We start from the raw sequence: 23955 nt of genomic DNA, 5'->3' as shown, positions 1-23955 counted from the left end.
CATGCTTGGTTTCTCATACTTTCTCAAGCAATTTTTGACCTTGGCTTTGTTGGCTCTTAAGGGGATCACTCTCTCTTCCTTTATAATGTTCGTAACTCACATAAATTTTTACTTGTGTATGTAGATGACATAGTACTCACTGGCAGTGATGACAGTGTTATCTCTTGGATTATCTCAAGGCTCATGGTGGATTTTGCTATGAAAGACCTAGGCTCTCTTGGTTTCTTTCTTGGTAATTAGGCCACTAGAGATCCTCATAATCTCCATCTTCACCAAAGCAAATATATCACAAATTTACTTGAGAGGACACAAATGGCTGAAGCTAAGTCATATAGATCCCCTTCTGTTTCAGGTCCAAAATGCCCAAAATGGTGACTTACTCCCTGATCGTGCACCCTTTTGTCAGATTCTTGGTGTTCTTCAGTATGTTACACTGAGTAGGCCTGATATTGTCTATTCTGTTAACCAACTCTGTCAACATTTGCAAGCTCCCACAAATGCTCATTGGACTACTGCTAAGCGTGTCCTTCAATACTTAAAAGGTTCTGTTGACTAGAGCTTGCCTTTCACTAAAGAAGAACTCTCACTTCAGGCTTACTATGACTCAAATTGGGCTAGGAACCCAGATGATCGATACTCCACCACAGGTTACAGCGTTTGCCTAGGTAGTAATCTTGTGTCTTGGTCTAGCACCAAGGTATAGTATCGAGCCATGCCCTTTCCATAGCTCAGCTATTCTAGATTCGGATGTTACTTAAAGAAATTCAGGTCCCTGTTCTTATACCACCTACTCTCTGGTGTGATAATGATGTAGCAATTCAACTAGCATCCAACCCAGTATTTCACGCTTGAACCAAGCATATTAAAGGCGACTTTCACTTCAACCACAAGAAGGTGACATATCAAGACATTTGACTACGTTTCATCTTTACTATTGACCAAGTTGCTAATCTCTTCACTAAAGGTCACTTTGTTGATCATTTTAGTTTTCTCAAGAGCAAACTGCAAGTAATCCCTCCCTCTAGTTTGAGGGGGTAACTACAAGTAATCCCTCCCTCTAGTTTGAGGGGGGTGTTAAGGGTTGAGATCAACAATACTTAGAGCTAAATCATAACAGTTATCTCGAACAAGATAAGGGTCTACACATCTCCTAGAAGATCAACATTATCAGATATTTAAATACTGAAGCTTATCCTTTGTGATACTTCTCCCTTGTGAATCATCTGTAACAACGTAATACTGATAGAATCAAGTGTGTAATCCTGAATATGTGATCGTGTATACCATATTTTCCTGTACAACTCAAACACTGATGTACCACTATAAATATATTCAATCACACTAGATTTTAGTGAGTTGTAAAACCAAAATAGTTTTGCAATATTTACACCATCTTTATTCCCTAAAAATTGTAACAAAAAGGTTATTATATTCACTCTAGCAATATAAAATCAGATTCCTTCAACTTCCTGGAGATTGAAAGTATGCTCCCATGATCTAGTTTCTTGGTAGATTTACAAATTGTATTCCGGTTTGTTCTTTCCCTCAAGGGCCATGCAGAAAATCCAATGGGAATGAAATGCAAAAATGTCATCCATCATACACGAGATGTAATGCTATTGTAATATTTATGTAATTCTAATTATTACATTAAATTTTATGATATGTATATATATATATATATATATATATATAGACGAGGAAGACCAAATATGTGTGTTAAGATAATATAAATGATTATCTATCTCTTTCTAAATGGTTAGAGTAATGAGAAGATGTAGATTTAATTATATATATATATTATCATGACAATGTGATGGCGCCTTGTGTAAGGAACAAATCTAAGTCAAGCTCCAAGAAGATAGGTTTGAACGAGATTCCATCAATACAGGACGTTCGATTTATTTTATATGAAGATAGAGTGGAACCTTCTCGTTGAGGCGACCAATTTCAATTATTCCATGTGTTGCTCTCTCTATCTTTATTAATATAAGTGCTACTGTCGGCACAATGATCTTTACATGACACAGTTCATGTATGTTTAAATTAAGTACCTTGTGTGCTAAATACATGAATATGCTTGCAAATGCCAGCTCCCTCACATGCTAAGTACCTCTAAATTTGTTTCTAAATTTCTCATAGAGGGTCTTGTATGCATGGTTACGTCGTAAATATAGCTAGTTGGTTTGACATTTGATGGATGATCATAGATTTGACTCTCTGCGAGCTACGATAACAATTAGAGGATAATAGAGACTCATTTGATTGTTAATGTTAAGGTGTGCAAGTCCCACTCAATCTTTTTGAAAAAATCAAGGTCCAGCATAAAAAGTGAGTTCTTTCATGTGAGTCTGAGATGTGCTCAACTTTTTTTTAAAGGGACTGTTTGCAGCTTGCACACGCTAGAATAGTACTGATCCTTTCCCTAGAGGTATAATGATTAAAATCACTACATGCAGAAAAAATCGAGAATCTAATCCTGGACCCAAGATGTGTAGAGAATGTTTCAATAGAAGTTGCATTTTTTCTCCTTGACACAGTAGAAAATTATTAATCTTGTTCGTGGTGACTACAGAAACGATTTATAGACAGACATTAGTTATATATCTAGGAGTGGAGAAACACCTCTCTATCAAGTAATATCTTTAAAAATAATATTCAAGTTTATTTGATGGTATAACCGAGTTGGAAGCATATCTCACAACATTGTCCAACTCAGCTTCGCTGATGTATCCATCTCCATTAACATCAGCAAGGTGAATTGACCGAGTAGCTTGCCAACCTGGGACCCAAGCACTAAGGCTATAGAATGCCTTTCTAAGCTCTTGCTTGCTAAGCAACCCATCTCTATTCATGTCATAGCGCCTAAATATATCTCTCAACTACACCTCATTGTATTTCATAGGCACGTTGTTAGGGACACTGACGTCCGTATATCTTTGGAACCTTGGGTGGTGTTGGCTGGGCGGCTGGCTCACAACGTATATTATTACTAAGGGGACTCAAGAGATGGGAAGCTGAGTGGCAAAGGAAAATAGGGTTATAGAGCTTTTTGGATTTGATTTTCGAAGGACTCCAATATGGGATATTATATGTTCTATTGCTAATTAAAGAACATTGAAGGGTAAGTATTACTATGTATAGTGGTGATCAGACAATATATTCGAATAATTCAAGCAAATGGTGAACCGAATATGCTGAACCTATATATGCGTAATTAATAGGTTAGGCACCATCTTTATTCCCTAAAAGATCCTAATGCTATTATCGTCACTCTTACCATAGAAAATCGATTCCTTTAACTTCCTACAGATTGAAAGTATGCTCCCATGATCTAGTTTCTGTTAGGAATTTGGACCTCCCAAATTCACCCCCAGGATCTACTTTTTGGTGAAATATGAAGAAAAATAGAGAAATAATAACAACACAAGAATTTACGTAAAAACTCTCAAAAACAGGAGAAAAACCACCAGACCCAGAGAAGAAAATACACTGTGAAAAATTATTACAATCACATAATTTTTCTCCTCACCCCAAATGACACCCACAAAGTTTTCCCATTAGTAAAACTTTAACTCTCACATCTTTCCTTTTTACAAGAAAAGGCTAATATAGGACTTTTCTTAGAGTCACAAGTTACTAATTAAACTTATGACTTGATGTGATTAACTAAGAGGCCAAGCACCCTATTTATAGGCCATGAGCCTTGGCTCCTCCATTACTCTCCACCGATGTGGGACTCCAAAGGAGCATAAACCCAACAATCTCCACCTTGCGACTTTGGCCGATCCCACAGCCACGCTCCACTGCAATGAAGATCTTCATAGCTTCTTCTATCATGCTCCACCATAAAAGCATACCCACTCGGAATAAACCAATTTCAAGCATTTCAATTTCGGCCCATGTCGAAAATAACCTTGCTGAAAAATTATGGTGCAACTTCCACGTTTGGCTTTCCTGGAAGTTCATCAGCCATTGACATAAATTTCCACCACACACCCTGCATTAATGCCAAACCAATGCCTATGTGCAAACTTGTGAACCCGCTAACATTAACACATCCTCTATCATGGTAACTTTGGGAATTAGCGGCATGTCATGAGGATGTACATGTCCCTTTAACAAACATCGTCTTCCATGGAGAGAGACACAACGTTAGTTTCATTACCAGTATCTCTATTTACTGACTTGGAGCCACTTGCCGAATCTGCTCCTGCTCTTGGACAATTTTTCTTGATGTGCCCAGATTGTCCACACCCCCAGAAGACTACTTTCATCTTCATGGAGTTCTTCTTCTTCTCATTACCAGCTACTACCAATACTAAGTTTCCAGGTGGACCATTTCTTCCACCACCTAGTCTTCTCTCTTCAGAAAAGAGTTTACTAGTAACCTCTGAAAAAATTATTTTCTCCTTCCCATGTATCAAAATAGGCTTCATATGCTCATAGGAAGGTGGAAGAGACCAGATGAGTCTCAAGGCTTGATCCTCATCATCAATTTTAACTCCAATAGATTCTAGCTCAAAGATAATGCCATTGAGAACACTTAAATGATCTGAAATTGTTGTACCTTCACTCATATGCTGTGTATGAAACTGCTCCTTCGGGTACACCCAATTCGAGACGCCCTTCGTTTAATACAACTCTTCGAGCTTTTCCAGAGTTCCTTTGCCATAGATATTCCATGCACATTTGCAAGAATATTCTTGGCCATGCATAGACTTATCGCACTTGCTGCTCTTAAATCCAGATCCTCCCAATCTTCATCGCTCATTGCAGATCTGCTCTTTGTTTCATCAGTCACGCTAGTATCACTGCTGACTTCATGAATTGGTATGCCCTTCAATGCCTTATGTAATCCTGATTGAATCAAAACATCCTTGACTTGAACTTGCCACAAGCCAAAATTGATTCTCCTATCAAATTTCTCCACCTCATATCTGATAAAATTTGAAGCCTTACTTCCTGACATTGCTTCGATGAATTTTTATCGTAGAAATGAATAGTACTCACTAAGTAAGTTCTCAGGAAAGATTATTCTTTCCTAGACAGAACTTTAAGGGTCCCATAAAAGATTGGAGGGTCACACTGGACCATTTAAATACCAATCTCCTAGACAGATCCTCCTTAGACTGTACGTATCCATATTACCACACCAAAGCTCCACCTACCAAAAAGAACCTTGTGGCTCTGATACCACTTGTTAGGAATTTGGACCTACCAAATTCACCCTCAGGATCCACTTTTTAATGAAATATGAAGAAAAATAGAGAAATAATAACAACACAAGAGAAAAACCACAAGACCCAGAGAAGAAAATACACTATGTGAAAAATTATTACAATCATATAATTTTTCTCCTCACCCCAAATGACACCCACAAAGTTTTCCCATTCGTAAAACTTTAACTCTCACCTCTTTCCTTTTTACAAGAAAAAGGCTAATAGAGAACTTTTCTTAAAGTCACAAGTTACTAATTAAGCTTATGACTTGGTGTGATTAACTAAGAGGCCAAGCATCCTATTTATAAGCCATGGGCCTTGGCTCCTCCATTACTCCCCACGGATGTGGGACTCCAAAGGAACATAAACCCAACAGTTTCATGGAAGCTTTCCAAATTTTATGTGGTTTTGTTATTTCCTGCAGGGACCATGCATAAAAGCCAATGGGAATGAAATGCATAATACTCATGATCTTTACATGGGATGCCGTGTTATTGTAATATTTATGTAATTCTAATGACATTACATATTGTGGTATGATGAGAATATCCGAATGTGTGTTAAAATAATAATTAGATCGATTTCTTTCCAAAAGGTTAAATTGAGGAGAATATATATACAGATTTAATTATTTATATTATTTTAACAATGTAGGGAATGAATCCATGTCAAGTCTAAGAAGATCAGTTTGGATAAGATTCCATTCAAGATGTTCCATTTATTTTACTCAAAGATAGAGTGGAATTTTCTCATCTAGGCCAATATGAATTATTCCATGTATTGCTTTATCTTTATTAATGCCGCTACAACAAATTACACAGTCTTACATCAGACCACGCATGAATGTTTAAAGTATCTTGCGTGCTTAATACTTGAATAAGCTTGCAAATGCCTCCCTCACATGCTAAATTCATCTAAATTGTTTCTTTGTTGTTACCAAAAAATCATCTCTCAACCATACAATATATATACTCCAATGGTTTTATAAACATAAACTCACATGTTCAAGCTAAATATACATGTTTCTCTATAAGGATCTAAACATAATTAATAATCAACTCCACAAAGTCTCAATAACATCATCAATATCCCAAAATAACACTCAAAGAAAGTTAGTAGTTTCTTGAATAAAATCCTCTTATAGACTCTTGTATCCTTGGGCACTTACTCCACTATGCTCAATTAATCTTGCCCATGCTCCATACTCTTGGTCCTTAGATGAAACATCCAAATCATCTGAAAATATAGTGGAGCTAATTGGGTGAGTTATCAACAACTTAGTAAGCAGTGAACATATACCAGTGTGTAAAAATGAGCTAGTAATAGAATGCAGAATAAAACATTTTATCAAAATATTAGATCAGCAACAATTTAGAAATATTTATATACGAAGTCCTTTTGCATAGCATAACTGAGCATCATCATATTAGAATATATTCTATGTTTAACCCCCGTGATAGGGTTGTGCTATTTTCGATGACCAAATTGGACAGAAACATAAGTAAATATTCCCCTTATCATTCTCGAAGCCCTAAGTGTGCACACTGGAAAGACCATGCAAAAAACCACTTTGTTTCCAAAGTGGGTGCACTCAGAAACATATATGTTTGAACCAACTCAATAACAAAGACCACAGTTTTAAACTCGTGGTAAGGTCAAAGTGGAACAGAAACAGAAATAGAATATTATGCCAAAGGTTTTCAGATACAACATTTCATACCATAATAGAGTACTGAATAGATAGAGACCATATTCATGTCATCACATATAACACTTTCAGATGTCCTATATATTCACTCTTCTTGTTCAATTGAGAAATAATGCCAAAAATGCTCATGTCTACACCAATCATGACAAATATCTTTCTTTTCTTATTTAGATACAGTGAGTTATGTAGAAAAATGACCGAGGTTGTTTTCAAATGTTTCATAACAAAATAACGTTTTTCAAAAAATCAACCCTAATCCATATATGCAAAGTCTAATATAGGAGCATCGCTTACATGACTCTTATAATGTATTAACTACGGTAATTAAACCAAAGCGATTAACTAGGACTCCAAGATACATGACACCAAAGTGATTAACTAGTATAAACTCCAATTTCTATGTGTAATTGAGAAATTGTAACTATTTTGCAGCCAACACCCTCGTGGAGCAATGGCGGTGGTGGTAGATCTGTGTACAGTAGAGGGGGTGGCTAGCCTGGGTTCTAAAGGTAGTGTGGTGACTTGTGATGGTGCTTAGTGGCTAAAGGTAGAGAACTCATGGGAAAGAGGAAAGGCAAATTGGGAGGAAGAAAAAAAACCAAGATGAGCGGGATGGACAATGGTGGCTCGCAATGGTTTGGTATCGGCATGAGAGGGTGGATTTTGCTGACGATGTCTTGATGGGGCGATGCATAACACCCCGCTTCCCAAAAAGACATTTTAGAATTTTGGGGAGCAGGTGTGCTACTACTAAACTTGAACTTAAAAACTTTTCTTTTTAATAACGCACCAGATGCGAAAGATTCCATAAATAAAACAAAATTTAATAAATACTTAAAATCCAAAATAGAGTCTGCGGAAGCACTTATTAAAGAAAAAATACGGAAGTCTTATGTGCTTATCAGAATAATTTATTTAAACCTTAAACCATAAAAATAATCATAGCATAATATGTCTAGGTCTCTGCCTCGCCTCCCGAGGTCAAGTCCTGTCCTGCAGTCTCATCCTCATAAATGTCATCACCTGTGGTGGTTTAAAAAATATAGAAACAAACTAAAATAAGTCGAATACTCAATAAGCAACACATCATACAGTAAACATAATAAACATAAGGTTTCTTGAAAAACATGCATATTCATAAATACATACATAAATAACATGAACATAAACATTAACTTATCTTTCACTTATCATAGGCCGTTACCCACTATTGACCCCCATGAGTTAGGGTTAGCAAATCTAAGTATATTCCGATTCTGCCCGTGGCCGTTGGTTGTGGAATCCATACATAAGGAAGACATACTGGGTGCACTACCAGCATGCACGACCTGGCAATACAATATGCCCATAACATACGTACCGTCTTCATATCATAACATGGGCTGTTACATAACTTATCATAATCATACTTGCATGCTTGTCATTTCATAGATTTCAAAAGAAATCGCATACATACTTGTCATATCATATCATAGATTTCAAATGAAATCACATTCTTCCATAAATGTCGTGATATATGTTTCCTCACATGAATTCATGACTTTTCATAAATAATTTTATGCATAACTCTCACATAAAATCATGTTTCATAAATAATTTTATGCATAACTCTCACATAAAATCATGACTTTTATAAATAATTTTAATACATAATTCTCTCATAAATCATGCATGACTTTTCATAACTATTTTAATGCATAAATTAGCACATAAGATTATGAATTTTCATAAACCTTCTCATAAAATCATGACTTTCATTAAATACTCTAATGCATAAATCTTCACATAAAATCATGATTTAGGTACGTAAAAAGGGGCTTCCAATGGAGGGCGTACATGCATAATATTTTTATAAAGACATGTCGTTTACCGTACATACGTGTAAGGGTATGATCATGCTACTTACCTTGCAGCACTAATCCACTATTTTCGGCACGTAATCAGTCACCTATACAATGAGCGTGTAATTTCCATAAATATTCCAATCGAACACGTGTTAAAATATTTAACCCCGAAACGCTAAAATTAACCTATTTTAATTCTTCAATACTTAAAATTCTCCTAATCCCTAAAATACCATTATTTCCCAAAACTCATTGACATATAAATGATATTCACTTACCCTAAATTTAATTCAATACAAGTCTATCTAAGAAACAAGCCTATCCCACTTAAGTAATATAACTGTCGCTCTAATAAAAATATTATCAAGCCCAAAATGATTTAGAACCCGAATATAGCCTAATAACATACATGTTTATCTTTATGATAATTAATTCAATAAATTGGAGCCATTTACGTGGGCTGCGGAACGACTCTATTTGCTGTGTGGTGGTTGCTGCGGGTGGGAAAGCTGGTGGTTCTTGGTGTACTGCCGTGTGTGTGGTTGTGCGGTGGTCTCGTGTTTGCTCTACGGTGAGCGTTGGTTGTGTGTTTGGAGATGGATAAAACTGAGACTCTCTCGATGACGGACTCACGGGTTGTGTGGCTTCTCTGGTGCCGAGGTGAAAGGTAACGGGAGGAAGAGGCTAACGGTGGAGGAAGGTTGTGTGCTCGTGGCTTACGGGGTGTGGGCTGGGCAGCGGCTTGAAAAGGTTCTCGGTGGTCTGTGGCTTGCAGTTTCTGGTGAGTGAAACGTGTGTGTGTATATATATATATATATATATATATATATATATTTATGAGTGAAAACCTGAAAGAAAACCCTAGGTAAAAAGAGACGTGAATGTGCATGAGTGAATTGTTTGAAATTCATAGAAGAAAATCCGGTAGGGAGGAGTTTTATTATGAAAAGGACTCATGAACTTGGAGAGAAAATAATAATAATAATAATAATGATAATAGAGCCTTAATAAAAAAAATAATCTATCCGATAAATTCTCTAATGGGCTTTAACTCATTTCTTGAGTTTAACAAAATTATCTGTAATTTATCCCTAAAAATATAGGATCGGGTCGTTACAAAATCTATGGTGGAGGGTTGCATGGGGGAGAGGATAACTAGAAGTATCGGAGGAGAGAAACTGAAGAGGGAGAGGGGAGAGAATGAAGAAAGAAAAAAAATAAGTGGGAAAAGAAAGAAGAGGAAGAGGGATCCGTGGGCCTAGGCATGTTATAGTGGGGAATGGGAAGAGTGAAATAGGGACGTGCATAGCGAGAAGAGGAAGAGACTGTGACGGAGGAGAGAAAAATGGGGGGAGAGAGAAACGAGGGGAAAGTGACAGGGAGGAGAGAAAGAGAGGGAAAAAGGGTGAAAGAAACTACTAACCCCCAAAATGACATTGTTCTCCTTCAGGCGGGTTGGGCTTCTTCTAGTCTTAGGACAGTTTTACGCTTGGGTTTTACATCCTTCCCCTTATAAAATTTCCATCCTCAGAATTTGCTAGTGCGTACCTCATGCAAAGCCTAAACACTTATTCACCACGTCCATTTCGTGCCTATTTTAATCGTCGATCATATTGTTGAACCGAATGTTCCAAGATTCCAATCCTCTGATTTTTTAACCTGATGCCTCACATATTTCCCCCTAGGCATACCTGTTTGCGCATATTGTATCGATTATCACACACTTTAGTGTCCAATTCAATTAAAAAATGTAAACCTCCACAACTGGCTCAATGAAAAGCCTAATAATAATTTTACCTAAATTCTTAGCTTAACTTCGTATGAAATAGTAAATAGAACTCTCAACAAAAAATATTAACCACATATGAATATTAAAATAAAACTCTCCAAAGTTTGGGTCCTTAATCTCATACTCGATTCATGAAGATATCCAACTCGTGGTATCCAGGTATCCAACGTTCCTAATAATCTTCAAAATTTAAAATCCATAATCACGAGATTTAAGTCCTAAGTAATCTCAAGTCAATTAATTTTTGAACCCTCACAAAGTTTACTCTCAACCCATCATACTACTACGTACTTCCGTTGCGCACTCTGATAAATCCACGAAGATGCCCAAGGCTAGGATTTCATAAATATAGCACTGTTGTGTCCAATCCATTTCAACACCTACCAAAGCAACTCTTACCAAACTTTAATAAAATAAAGACTACACACTCATGTATATTTCTAGATGGTGTCTTTCATCCTTAGTTGTAATCAATGCACATTCTCTTAAACTCAACCTTTCAAGGGTACAAAACTTAGCATAATCCGTTGAAATGAAAGAATGGTTACCCCCAGAATAAAATAATACAGTTGCTTTCTTGGAGTAAAGGAGTCAAGTACTTGTGATCACATCATTGTTGTCCTCAACCTCTCCAAGGGTCAGTGCATACACTCGTGTGGGTACTGTATTATGTTGATTGCTGCCCCTTGTTGTCAAATTAGTCCTCTGATTGTCGGAAATAGTCTTTATGAAATAAAAAAAAAATACTAGTAAAACATTATTATAGGCTCACAACTTTATACCTAAAATACAAAAAAGAATGTGAACAATATATTACAAAAAAGAAAATATTGGAACACAAATAACTTGAACAATGGACATGAAAAATGAAAACTTGAACAATGGACAAGAAACTTACAGTAAATGTACATTACATTACAAAATATAAAATTACAATATATGAGTTACATATCAAAAACATAGTCTTCCATGTGATTTAATCACACCAAATAAAACTTCACAGATATTTTGATGTAGCCACCTAAATTGAAGACAACCGTTACATTGAATTCCTAGTATATTCTCTGCACCACCCAAAGTGAAGAGTAAGAATGTATTTTAACAGAGAAAAGCACAAACCATGGAAAGGAACACCAAATTCTCCATGCATACATTCCAAAGAAGAGGTTTCCAAAATGGATTGACCAAGTATTAACAGTAGACCCAATATATAATAAAAGCAGCTCAATAACAGTATTTTTGCATCTTATTGAATAAAGACACTATCAACAAAAAGGTTTCATTCAGAAGGATGCTATTTATACTGAATGCATGAAGTAAGTCATAGTATACAATGAGCAAGCCAATGCTTCTGCAAAGCATACCATGTGTAGAAAAAGGAGCCAGGGATTGCAACAATGATCCGAGTCTTGTGAACTCAATGTCCAATGTTGTCTAAGAGAACAAGTTAGTGAAAGAGAACTAGAATACTACAACTCAGTGCCCTAATACTACACCTTTATTTCACAATTAGAATACAAAATTATCTATTTGAAGAAAACAGGATTATTTGAAGAAAAGAGGAGTAAGTATTTGGTCATTCAAACCTCTCCCACCAAAACCCATCACTTTCACAGTTTCACTCTCTCTTCAAACCTATCCCACCAAATCCAAAATTAATCCCAATATTTGACTTTCACCCAAACTCTAAAACCCATTAAACATTCAAAATTTTCTGCAAAACAAACTCAAAATCACCAAAGAGAGAACAAAAAAACAGTTATTATAAAACATATCCACGAATGAAGACGATGGCACAAGGATCTAACCCATAAAAATATTCCTCAAACATTCAAATATTCTCTTTAAAACAATCTCAAAATCACCCAAGAGAGAACAAAAACACAGAGAGAACAAAATATACCCATGGATGAAGAAGATGGCACGAGGATCTAACTCATAAAAATACTCCTCGAACATTCAAATATTCTCTTCAAAACAAACTCAAAATCACCAAAGAGAGAACAAAAAAATAAAGAGAAGAAAACATACCCACAGATGAAGACAAGGGAGTTACAGTGAATGAAGAGATCGTGGGGGAGCTGGGGGATGATCAGCGGGAGCCGGCAAGGGGCTCTCAGTGCCGTCGATGATGAACGACGATGGCTTGGGTGCGGGTTGCGACGGTGACATGGAGAAGCTAAGAGGGTAGGAAGCTCGTTTTGGGGGAGGAGGAGAGCGAGAGAGGAGTCATGGAGAGGCTGGGTTCGGCAAGTGGTTTTCGTCGGTGAGATAGTGGTGGCACGCACTGCAGTGGTCGCCAGCTGCTGGGCAGTGGCCGAAGGAGAAGAGAGGGAAGAGGGGGGGTTCCGTCGGCGGCAAGGGGAAGGGGAAAGAGAGAGAAAAGAGAAGAGTAAGTTTTAATTTAGGCCCTTTATCTTGGCTCTTCATATTGATCTAACGGTGAATATTAAAATATTGAAATAAATTAAGTAAAATAATATGAATTAAGATAGAAAAATCATATCATAAATCTAAACTCAACTTTAATTATAGAAATACTATTTTTTCATCGTTAAATAAATTATGAAGTTTTGCTAAAATATGTCACAACCCCGTCTCATTCCTAGGATGGGATTGCGACGCGTGACCTGTTCTTTCCTTATTATTATTAGTGCTATTTTATTTTTATTTTTATTTTGAGATAATAAGGGACATGCGTGAACATGTCATGAATGCACTCTGCACTTCTAATTTAAAAGGAACACCTGATAAACGATCTCTTCAATATTCTAAATAAAGGACTCTCAAGAGTCCATTATCCATTCACCAACCACAAAAAGTCCTAAGTAAGAGGGGACTTAGTCCCTACAAACCATACAAAAAGGCATTTAACCATCTTATGTGAGGTTACCATCACCCCACCATAGAAGCTATGCCATTAACATCACCCCACCATTGTATTTACATCATGCCCGTAGGCATATTGTTTAAAAGTCAAGCCAACAAAATGTCCCAACATGGGACCCATCATAAAACAAAAAAAAAAAAAAACATAACCATCCTCATCATGGTCGAACCGTCAAGGAAACTCTAAGCATCGGCCCCTCCCTCCTCCGCAGTGCTTAGCTCCACAGCCTCTTCATCCGTACCTGAAAGTTTAAAACATAAACACAAAGTGAGTCTAATACTTTGTAAGCTGTACACCATGCCGTTAACTTATTACTCACATAATCTTTTCTTTTAAAAACATGCATACATAACATTTGCAGTTCTTGCCAATACTTCCGTGCATAAACAATTTAAGAAATAACTATCTTTTCATGCATAAACGATTTAAGGCATAGCTGTACTTTCATGCTTAAACATTTCTAAGAACTAACTTTACTTTACATTCCACTTTCTTTGGCCAGTACATACTATTACGTCCCGTGTGTTGGAGTTAGCGATCTTTTGGACCTGAATCCCGCCCATGGCCACAGGTTAGGAATCTCTTTCATGGGGGGACAGCACTGGGTGCACTACCAGTACTACTTACTCGGTATTGCAATCTGCCTATTTCTTTGGTGCCCTTTTCATACATATGCCCGTTACGTACATTCATACATTCATGTTTTCATTTCTTTTCCTTTCCTTTCTTTAGAAAAATCAAAGTTTCCATTATCTTCATTTAGTGCCAATGCATATGCGTTTCTTTGAAAGGGATGTTTCATGTCATGCTACATATAGGTAAGGCATAATTATTTAAGAGAGAGCATGCATAAAATCTCATGATGCATAACCTTACATACACACAATGGTAATTAATAGGGTACTTAACAGGGGTTACCAAGAAAGGGTTATACATACTATACATGCATCTATTCTTTCATAAGAGCAACATTTGGAAGGAGAGAGACACTTTTTCATAAGAGAGCTTTGTGTGTAAGGAGCATGGTCATAGCTACTTACCTCGATGCTTTACAAGTGAGTTCCTTAAATCTTGAAATAAATTCATATTCAATGAAATGAAATTAACGTATTAAAATTCATTTCACATTAAGTCTTACTATCCGACACCCTTACACGCTCACTTAAATTCCACATTGGAATTAAAGTGTTTTCCTTAACCCCTTAGCTACATACTTGATACTAAATCAACCCTAATATTCTCATTCCGACATTTAAAGAAACCCATGAAAATACTTAACTTACTTGCTGCCCCTCTTTAAAGCTACTACTTTCTATTCAAGGGATAGGTAGAAAATCATGAGTTAAAACGTATAGGATGGTAGGGATTTATTTGAAAAGGGAAAGGAATAAGAATTTATTGTAAAATCTGGAATTTTGGTCAAGTGGGGCATTTTGACAGCTTTACAACCTCATGTGGAAGTAAATCTAATAAAAGGCCGATGCCTACAAGAGGGTTGGTTTTTGACACTCATTCTTCAAGGGTTTTCCATACTAAAGTTCGTCATTGATTAAGCAAAAGGGTGAAGTTGAGCAAGAGATGGAATGGGCTGATTTAGGCTCCCAAAATAGAATATATTTCAGAACTTTAAAATGCATGGGCAGCTAGCAAGTTCTAGCATATTCATGGTCTTAAATATCCCTTACTTAGCCAAAACTTCAACTACATAATTAAACCATATCAAAGTTGTAGAAAACATAGGAAAGATATAACATTTTTCTGAAAACACAGCATACATAATGAGCACCATATTCGGCAACTCAAATTTCCAAGGCAACTTACTATTTTTACTTAAAGTTCTTAGTGGCTTACTGAGGCCATAAACCTTAGGGAAAACATGTCAAAATTATAAGTTTAACTCCATTAATTTAACACAAAAGCATCACTAAAACATGGCTTAAACTTGATAAAACACAAGGATGGACTACAATCTTGCTTTGTGCAACACACGGTTGGAACACCAAAACAGAGCACATAAACAAACTCGGCTGGAACAACAAAACAGAACACCCACACACGCTAGAACACCAAAACAGAGCACAACATATCACACAAAACACCTTCATTCCCCTATTTGGCTACCACCCAACTAGAGCAGCTAATAGAGGGAACAAATGAGAGATAACCCAGAAATCACCACACAACAATTGGTTCTCGTAGAATTTCGAAAATCCCCAATTCACAAGAAATCTCATGGAAGGTATAATACCTGTTTGGGTCCCCTTTGAAGCCACGGAAGTACACAACCACGAGAAGAGGAAGAGGAAATCCGAAGGATTTAGGGCAGGAACACAGCAAAAAAAATTTCTTAAAAACAAACCCTAGGTTAACCCATAGATCTAAGATTTCAAACTAGAGATTAGAGCCATAGGAAACTCACTTACGAGGTTGATTTTCCTTGAAGATTTTCGGTGGAAATCTTAGGTTTAGGAAGTGGAAGAATCGGCTTGAGGAGAAGAAGAGATCGCGCGGCTGGGGGGAAACCGAAGGGTTCTTCGTGTGAAGGAAAACTTGAGAAGTTTTCTCTCCTTCGTGTGCCTTGGGACCGACGGGTGAAGAGGAATGAGGAAAGATTCTACTTGTCTTGCCTTGGAAGCCGTCGGTGGGTGTAAGGGAGAAGGAGAGGATTTTGTTTTCTTGTCCCTTGGAACCGGCTTGTAGGAGAAGGAAGAAAATCCAAATAACTTCTTGTGGAAGCCGACGGGTGAAGAGAGGAAGTAAGAAGTCCGATGGCTTGTCTTACGAGCTAAGGGATGGTCGGTCGGGTTCAAGCATATAAAAATATTTTCTCACCTACCTATCTTATAGTTGAGAGGGTTTAGTCACTTCTTAATTAGATAAAAAGTAAAAGATTTAAAGAAAAAAATATTATAAGGTCTTAAAATATATCCTTAAATTATTTGCAATGACCTTCATAAAAATAAAAGCATACACTTCTTAAAATAAATAATAAAAATCTTTATCTCAAAATATTGACTTAAAATATTAATAAATTATGTAAAGACCTACGTAGTAAGATTCGGATATTACAAAATATTTTTAAAAGAATTAAATCATTTAATTAAATAGAGTTTTTAACATAAATTAAAATAATGCATATCACATAATATTCTTAATAGATGAAATCATTTAAATAAAATGATTTTTTATAACTATTTATTATTTTTGGCTGTTACAAAAATACAAAGAGACTTAAAAATTAAGCTTGGTTCAACAACACTAAAAATACCCTATTTAAAATATTTTTGGACATTTTGTGACGATGTGAATTTGATGGCAAAATGTAATTATTTGCTACCAAATAGTATTCGTGAGAACTGTAAATTTTTTACTACCAACTAATTTGTCACTAATAAATGCATATGTCATCATAATAAAATATATTGCGGAAACTTTTCTGATGATCTTAATTTGTGGGAAAAAGTCTTTAATTTTCACAGATTTTAACTTGTGACAAATGGAAAATGGTCCAATATAATAATTTGTGATGAGACTTTTCTAATGACGTGAATTTAGAGGCAAAACGTAATTATTTGCTATCAAATAGTATTCGTGAGAACTGTAAATTTTTTGTTACCAACTAATTCCATCACTAATGAATGCATATGTCATCGTAACAAAATATATTGTGGAAACTTTTTCTGATGATCTTAATTTGTGGGAAAAAGTCTTTAATTTTCACAGATTTTAACTCGTGAAGAATGGAAAATGGTCTAATATAATTATTTGCGGCGAGACTTTTTTTGACGATGAGAATTTGTTGGCAAAATGTAATTATTTGCTACCAAATAGTATTCGTGAGAACAGTCAAATTTTTTGTTACCAACCAATTCCGTCACTAATGAATGCATATATCACCGTAAAAAAATATTATTTGCAAACTTTTTTTGATGAGTTTAATTTTGTAGAAAAAAGTCTTTAATTTTCACAAATTGTAAATCGTGACAAAGAAAATGGTCTAATATAATTAGTTGCGGTGAGAATTTTCTGACGACGTGATTTTGGTGGCAAAACGTAATTATTTGCTACCAAATAGTATTCGTGAAAAAAATTTATGTCCCAAAAACTACTATTTGTTGTAGTGATATCCCAATTCACGTCACGTAGCAATCTAATTAAAGATCATAATTCTCATATATATTTGCAGTTTAGTTTGGTTTCTCGAGCGCAACAATCCTACTTAATTTCTGTGAAAACTTCAAGTTTCAGTGCTCGACTCAATAGCTAGCCCTGCTTACCACGTTTCTACTTTGTTAAATAATCATCTCACTTTCCCACTCCACCTATTTTTTAGCAAATCCACCAAAAGCATTATAGACGAGAAGTATTAATTAGAGACGAGTCGATCCCCAAAAGGATCCAATTGTAACAAGTTTAAAATTCATAAGGAAAATTGCTTGGAAATGGTTAAACTTATAGTAATCTTCCCATTGGGTAAATACTAAAACTATATATATAGAAGAAATATTGAAAATTACAATCTAATTATAACACAAACAAGCACTAGTACTTCATCATATAAAATACATACAAGCAATACTGAACCGAATCACATACAAGCAGTAGTGAACCTTGCAGTACACAAGGAGCAGGCCGCCTCTTCGTTCTTACATCATGTGAAGTTGAAACTTAGCTAGCTACTACATTTATATACTAACTTGTTACCAGACACAACATATACTTATATATATAGGGGAAGATCACTATATGTTATATGCATGTTTTCGAAGCATATTGCAGAAGGGCGCTGAGCTCGTAGCCTCCTCCCTGATTAATACATCTCCCTCAACATCAGCATGGTGGAGTGCACGAGGAGGCTCCTCCTCCCAGATTAATCCATCTCCGTCAGCATCAGCATGGTGGAGTGCACGACGACCACCCCTACCGGGCGGACGACCACCCCTGCCGGGCGGACGACCACCCCTGCCGGGTAGACGACCAGGCTTGTCGCGCAGATGAGCTCCAAGGGATTGGAAGGCATCGTTTAGCTCTTTCTTGTTTAGACCACCGTCGTTGTTAGCATCGTATTTTTTAAGAATACCCCGTGACTGATCTGCAGTTAGGTGTTGACATTGATTAACCACACCATAATGACAATCCATGTTATTAGAACCGGGAGTTGAGTGGCAAAGGCAAATGGCTGGTTTATAGACTTTTCTGGTTTGGTTTTCGAAGTACTCCCGCATGCATGGGGGTTTTTATAGGCTCTATTGATCTATGGTTAAAGAACATATATGATATTGTAGTGTAATTGTTACTATATACTATGGGGAGACAGTATATTCGAAATTATCTTGACAAGCAAGACGTTTCCTGTGCATGTATTGGATTAGATATATAAGAGAGATACAACAACCACAATATACAAAAGTAGTTGTTGCATGCACACATGAAAGAATCATGAAAAAAGAGATGGCCGGGCCAAGTTGTTTGGCTTGACCATTTCAAAACCAAGTTGACTGTCCTAATATTAGTAGAACCCACTGGCATGAGAATAAATTACACCATATAACAAGTTGGACTTACTTTTTATTATTTTTCAAAAAATAATGAAAAGTAAGTCCAATTTTATATGTAGAAAATGCTTGCGTGCAAGGACTGGAATAGAGATATAATTGAGATACAACTACCGCCATATAACAAGTTGTTGCATGCACCCATGAAAGAATCATTTAAAAAAATAAAAGCAATGTGAAAGAGGACAAAGAATAGGAGGTGGACCAAAAATTGTTAAGCTTGACGCTCACAAAACCAATGTTGACTGTCCTATTATTAGTGAGAAGTGATTTCATAATAATAAATTTTTAGACTAATGTGGTTTGATGTGATACGTCAAATCTACTTTATAGTCAAGATAACTTTACAATCAAACATACAATATCAAGTTACATAAGTTTGTGAGTATACAACTTGTATAAATCTCTTTGCAGTGAATTATGCATTTTATGTTATTAGTAGAACTCACCAATATATAGGAGAATAAATTTGAGCGGTGCTAAGTACTATGTACATGGATAGAGACTCGGAATATTTTTTTGATAAAACATACTGCATTCATTAATAACGGTCATTACAACTTTGACCTGAAACATATATTACAAGCCAACTACAATATTAATAGCTTCCCAGTACACAATTGTGACTGACATGGTCTAGTACATGCTGCAAACCTCTCTCAAACCACCTGAGAGACGGCACAACTCTGTCCAAGACAAAGTTAAAAGCATTCATGACTTACAATGCCAATACTATATGAACAATTAATTATTTTGGTATATTCTGTGTTTCCGTCCTTGGGATATTATATGTTCTATTGCTAATTAAAGAACATTGAAGGGTAAGTATTACTATGTATAGTACTGGTGATTAGACAATATATTCGAATAATTAGAGTTAGTGGTGAACCGAATATGCGTAATTAATTGGTTAGGCACCATCTTTATTCCCTAAAAGATCGTAATGCTATTATATTCACTCTTACCATAGAAAATCGATTCCTATTCTTTCCAAAAGGTTAAATTGAGGAGAATATATATATACATATTTTATTATTTATATTATCTTAACAATGTGATGGTGTTTTGTGTAAGGAATAAATCCATGTCAAGTCTAAAAGGATCAGTTTGAGTAAGATTCCATTCAAGATGTTCCATTTATTTTACTTAAAGATAGAGTGGAATTTTTCATCTAGGCCAATATCAATTTTTCCTCTATCTTTATTAATGCCGCTACAACAAACACAGTCTTACATCAGACCATCCATGAATGTTTAAAGTATCTTACGTGCTAAATACCTGAAAAAGCTTGCAAATGCCTCCCTCACATGCTAAATTCATCTAAATTGTTTCTTTGTTGTTACCTAAAAATCATCTCTCAACCATACAATATATATTCTCCAAAGGCTTTATAAACATAAGCTCACATGTACAAACTAAATATAGATGTTTCTCTATAAGGATCTAAACATAATTAATAATCAACTCCACAAAGTCTCAATAACATCATCAATATCCGAAAATAACAATCAAATATAATTAGTAGTTTCTTGAATAACTTGCCCATGCTCCATATTCTTGATCCTTATTTGAAACATCTATCATCTGAAAATCTAGTGGAGCTAATTGGTGAGTTATCAACAACTTTTTAAGCAGTGAACATATTCCAGTGCGTAAACATGAGCCGGTAATAGAATGCAAAATAAAACATGCTATAAAAATATTAGAGCAATAGTTCCAAAATATTTATATACAAAATCATTTTGCATAGCATAACTAAGCATCATTGTATTAGAATATATTCCATGTTTAACTCCCGTGGTAAGGTTGTGCTATTATCGGTGACCAAATCAAGCAGAAACATAAGTAAATCTTCCTCTTATCCTTCTCCAATTCACGAGTGTGCACACTAGAAAAACCACGGAAAAAATCACTTTGTTTTCAAAATGGGTGCACTCAGAAAAAGATATGTTGGTACCAACACAATTACAAAGACCACAGTTTTAAACTCGTGGTAAGGTCGGAGTGGAACAGAAACAGAAACAGAATATTATGCAAGTGGTTTTCAGATGCAACATTTCATACCATACAAGAGTACTGAACAGATTGAGACCACATTCATATCATCACGTGTAACGCTTTCAGATGTCCTATATATTCACTCTTCTTGTTCAGTTGAGAAATAGTGCCAAAAATGCTCATGTTTATACCAACCATGACAAATATCTTTCTTTTCTTATTTAGAAACAATGCATTATGTAGAAAAATGACGAGGTTGTTTCCAAATGTTTCATAAAAAAACAATGTTTTTCAAAAAATCAACCCTAATCCATATAGGCAAAGTCTAGTATAGGAGCATCGCTTACTTGACTCTTATAATGTATTAACTACGCTAATTAAACCAAAACGATTAACTAGGACTACAAAATACCATGGCACCAAAGCGATCAACTAGTATAAACTAGGCATAAACTCCAATTTCTATGTGAAATTGAGAAATTGAAATTATTTTGCAGCCAATACCCCCATGGAGCAATGGCGGTGGTGGCATATTAGTGTACAGTAGAGGGGTGGCTAGTCTAGGTTCTAAAGGCAGTGTGGTGACTTGTGACGGTGCTTAGTGGCTGAAGGTAGAGAACTCATGGGAAAGAGGACAAGCATATTGGGAGGAAGGAAAAAAACCAAGATGCTCGGTGGGATGGACAATGGTGGCTCGCGGTGGTCTGGTATCGGCATGAGAGGGTGGATTTTGGTGACGATGTCTTGACGGGGAGATTCATGATGGGAGAATCTATGGTGGAGGGGTGCAAGGGGAAATGATAAGTGGAACGGAAAAAAAATTGAAGGGGAGAGAGGGGAAAGAATTGTCAGGGAGCCGGGTACAGAGAGCAATTGTGGGGAATGAGAGAATTTGAGAGAGAGTGGGAGCATGAATGAGAGAGGAAGTATTGGAGTAGAGAAACTAAAGAGGGAAGGGGATTAGGGGAGAGAATGAAGAAAGAAAAAAAAAGTGGGAAAATTTTTTTGAGACGATTTAATTCGTCACAGAAAATACTATTCGAATAGTTATTTTAACGTTCAAATGATTTTGTAAAGTCTTCAATTTTTTGGAACGAAATTTAAATTCCATCCCAAGAAATGACTTTTAGGGATGAAATTTTTTTTGTCCCTAAATAATTTTGTCTCAGAAGTTCAAATTTGTTGTAATGTGGCATGAGAATAAATTACACTTAGCTTTTGCCCGAAAGTTGAGCTGCCCATGAGAGTATCACACGTACTAAAACTGAATTATTAGACAGTTTGGAAATAAATATGGATAATGTATTAAAATTGTGGTATTCTCGTATTTTCACAACGTACATACAGAATGTCAGGCCCTTAACTTTAATGACATGTCATCATGTGATTGGTACAAAATTGTATACCATTACTCTAATAATTACTAGTTACAACACGCTTACCAATCTTCTTACAATCCATATATAAATCAAACATCTTAAGAAGTACTGTAATCTTTTTTTTTTTTTTTTTAATCTGGTTAGATAAGCATAGAAAGATAAAAGAATATTTCACATCAACATATCAGAAGGTATAAAGTTTAAGATTTTAGTGGTCCAAACACTAATAAAGGAATTCGGAATCACCACTTTCGAATTAAACCACACTTTTATGTAGCTTTTTGGATGCATTTGCTGTTGGCAGATACTGAAAACCACTCCATTATAGGTTCTTTCTTATCTTCCCATGTTCTCATGTTCGGTATGTTCATCCTTTGACTGATCGACGATCAATGTTGACCATGCACAGTGCCACATTGACCATGCCGACGTACTAGTGCCACATGACACTGGCACGTCAGCCTAGCCGGACACGTACGGTACTAGTGCGTGTGCAAAAAGTTTTTCGATTTTAAATTCTATTTTTTTCAATAAAATTAAGAAAGTAATATATTTACAACCGGTTAATATAGAAAAAAAAATCTCTTTAAACTACCATCTAATCTCAAATCAATCTCCAAACTCATGACAACTCACCGGTTAATCAAACTTGTTATTAATTATTAGGACTTGATTAATGAGTCTGATAATTAAGGAAATTATACAGCTTTGACAATGAAAATAACTATATTACCCTTTATTCAACGATATTATGTATATTGCCCCGTCTATAATAGATGGAAATGGTATAATCGTCTCCCATACTTCAAAACAAAAAAAAAAAAAAAAAAAAAACAAAACAAAAGTTGATTAAAAAGAAGAAATTCTTGGCCCCCATGAAATACAAACTTATTTATTTATATTTTAATAAACGGAGGGCAGTTATTTAATTAATTTTAAATAAGGGTAACATCTTTCAATTTAATGCCCCAACTGAGAACAAGAAGTTGGTCTGAGGATTGAGTTGTCATTAATCACATTTGTCTGCCCGGTAACTAGGGGAGAACCTTTTAATCTAAAATCCACAAAATATAAAATTTAGATACATTAATAATCCTCCAAAATCAAATACACTTAAAACCAACCTTCTTACCACCAATCAGCCAACAACATTAACAAAACCAGCAGTACATTCAACTCAATCACACACTCCAAGCGTAGTCTAATTAATCAACAACTCCAAACTAGCCATAGTTGGAATGACAAGTACATTAGCATAGAGGACACCTCACTAAGCTTGAGGCGGTGTTCGAATGGACTTGGTGGCGATGCGGTGGAGTTTCTGTCATGGTGACATCATGAAAGGTACGTGTAGCTGGTGGGAGAGAGTGGCAGAGAGATTGAGAGAACAAAAAGGTGGAGTGAAAGGAGCTTACAGGCGCAATGGGTGTGATGAGGTGCGGCGAGTCTTCATGGTATTGACAATTATGAAATTTAGCACTAGGTGTGGTAGCGCATGATGACTACAACAAAATAAGGAGATGAGAGCGAGAGATCGGGAGATACATGAATGAAGAGAGAAAGAGATGAA

At 35.9% G+C, this 23955-nt stretch overlaps 1 protein-coding gene and 1 long non-coding RNA gene across 2 annotated transcripts in view; both read right to left on the bottom strand.

Annotated features, from left to right (window-relative positions):
* Positions 1-18604, bottom strand: part of LOC121244569 (probable calcium-binding protein CML10) — a 49276-nt gene extending 30672 nt beyond the window's left edge. The window contains exon 1 of the mRNA XM_041142697.1: positions 18273-18604. Within this exon, the coding sequence (XP_040998631.1) occupies positions 18273-18594 (322 nt within the window). The 5' untranslated portion in view covers positions 18595-18604. The remainder of the gene's footprint in view (positions 1-18272) is intronic.
* On the bottom strand, positions 11775-16306 carry LOC121244570. Its single transcript, XR_005936457.1, has 2 exons — positions 15877-16306; positions 11775-13694 (listed from the first exon to the last, which is right to left on the bottom strand). It is a non-coding gene; the product is annotated as an uncharacterized LOC121244570 (long non-coding RNA).
* Positions 18605-23955: the final 5351 nt, after the last annotated feature.

The sequence above is a fragment of the Juglans microcarpa x Juglans regia genome, chromosome 8S, assembly GCF_004785595.1.
Source record: "Juglans microcarpa x Juglans regia isolate MS1-56 chromosome 8S, Jm3101_v1.0, whole genome shotgun sequence".
NCBI lineage: Eukaryota > Viridiplantae > Streptophyta > Magnoliopsida > Fagales > Juglandaceae > Juglans > Juglans microcarpa x Juglans regia.
The sequence above is the reverse complement of the archived record's forward strand: the minus strand, read 5'-3'. Positions and strand labels throughout refer to the sequence as shown.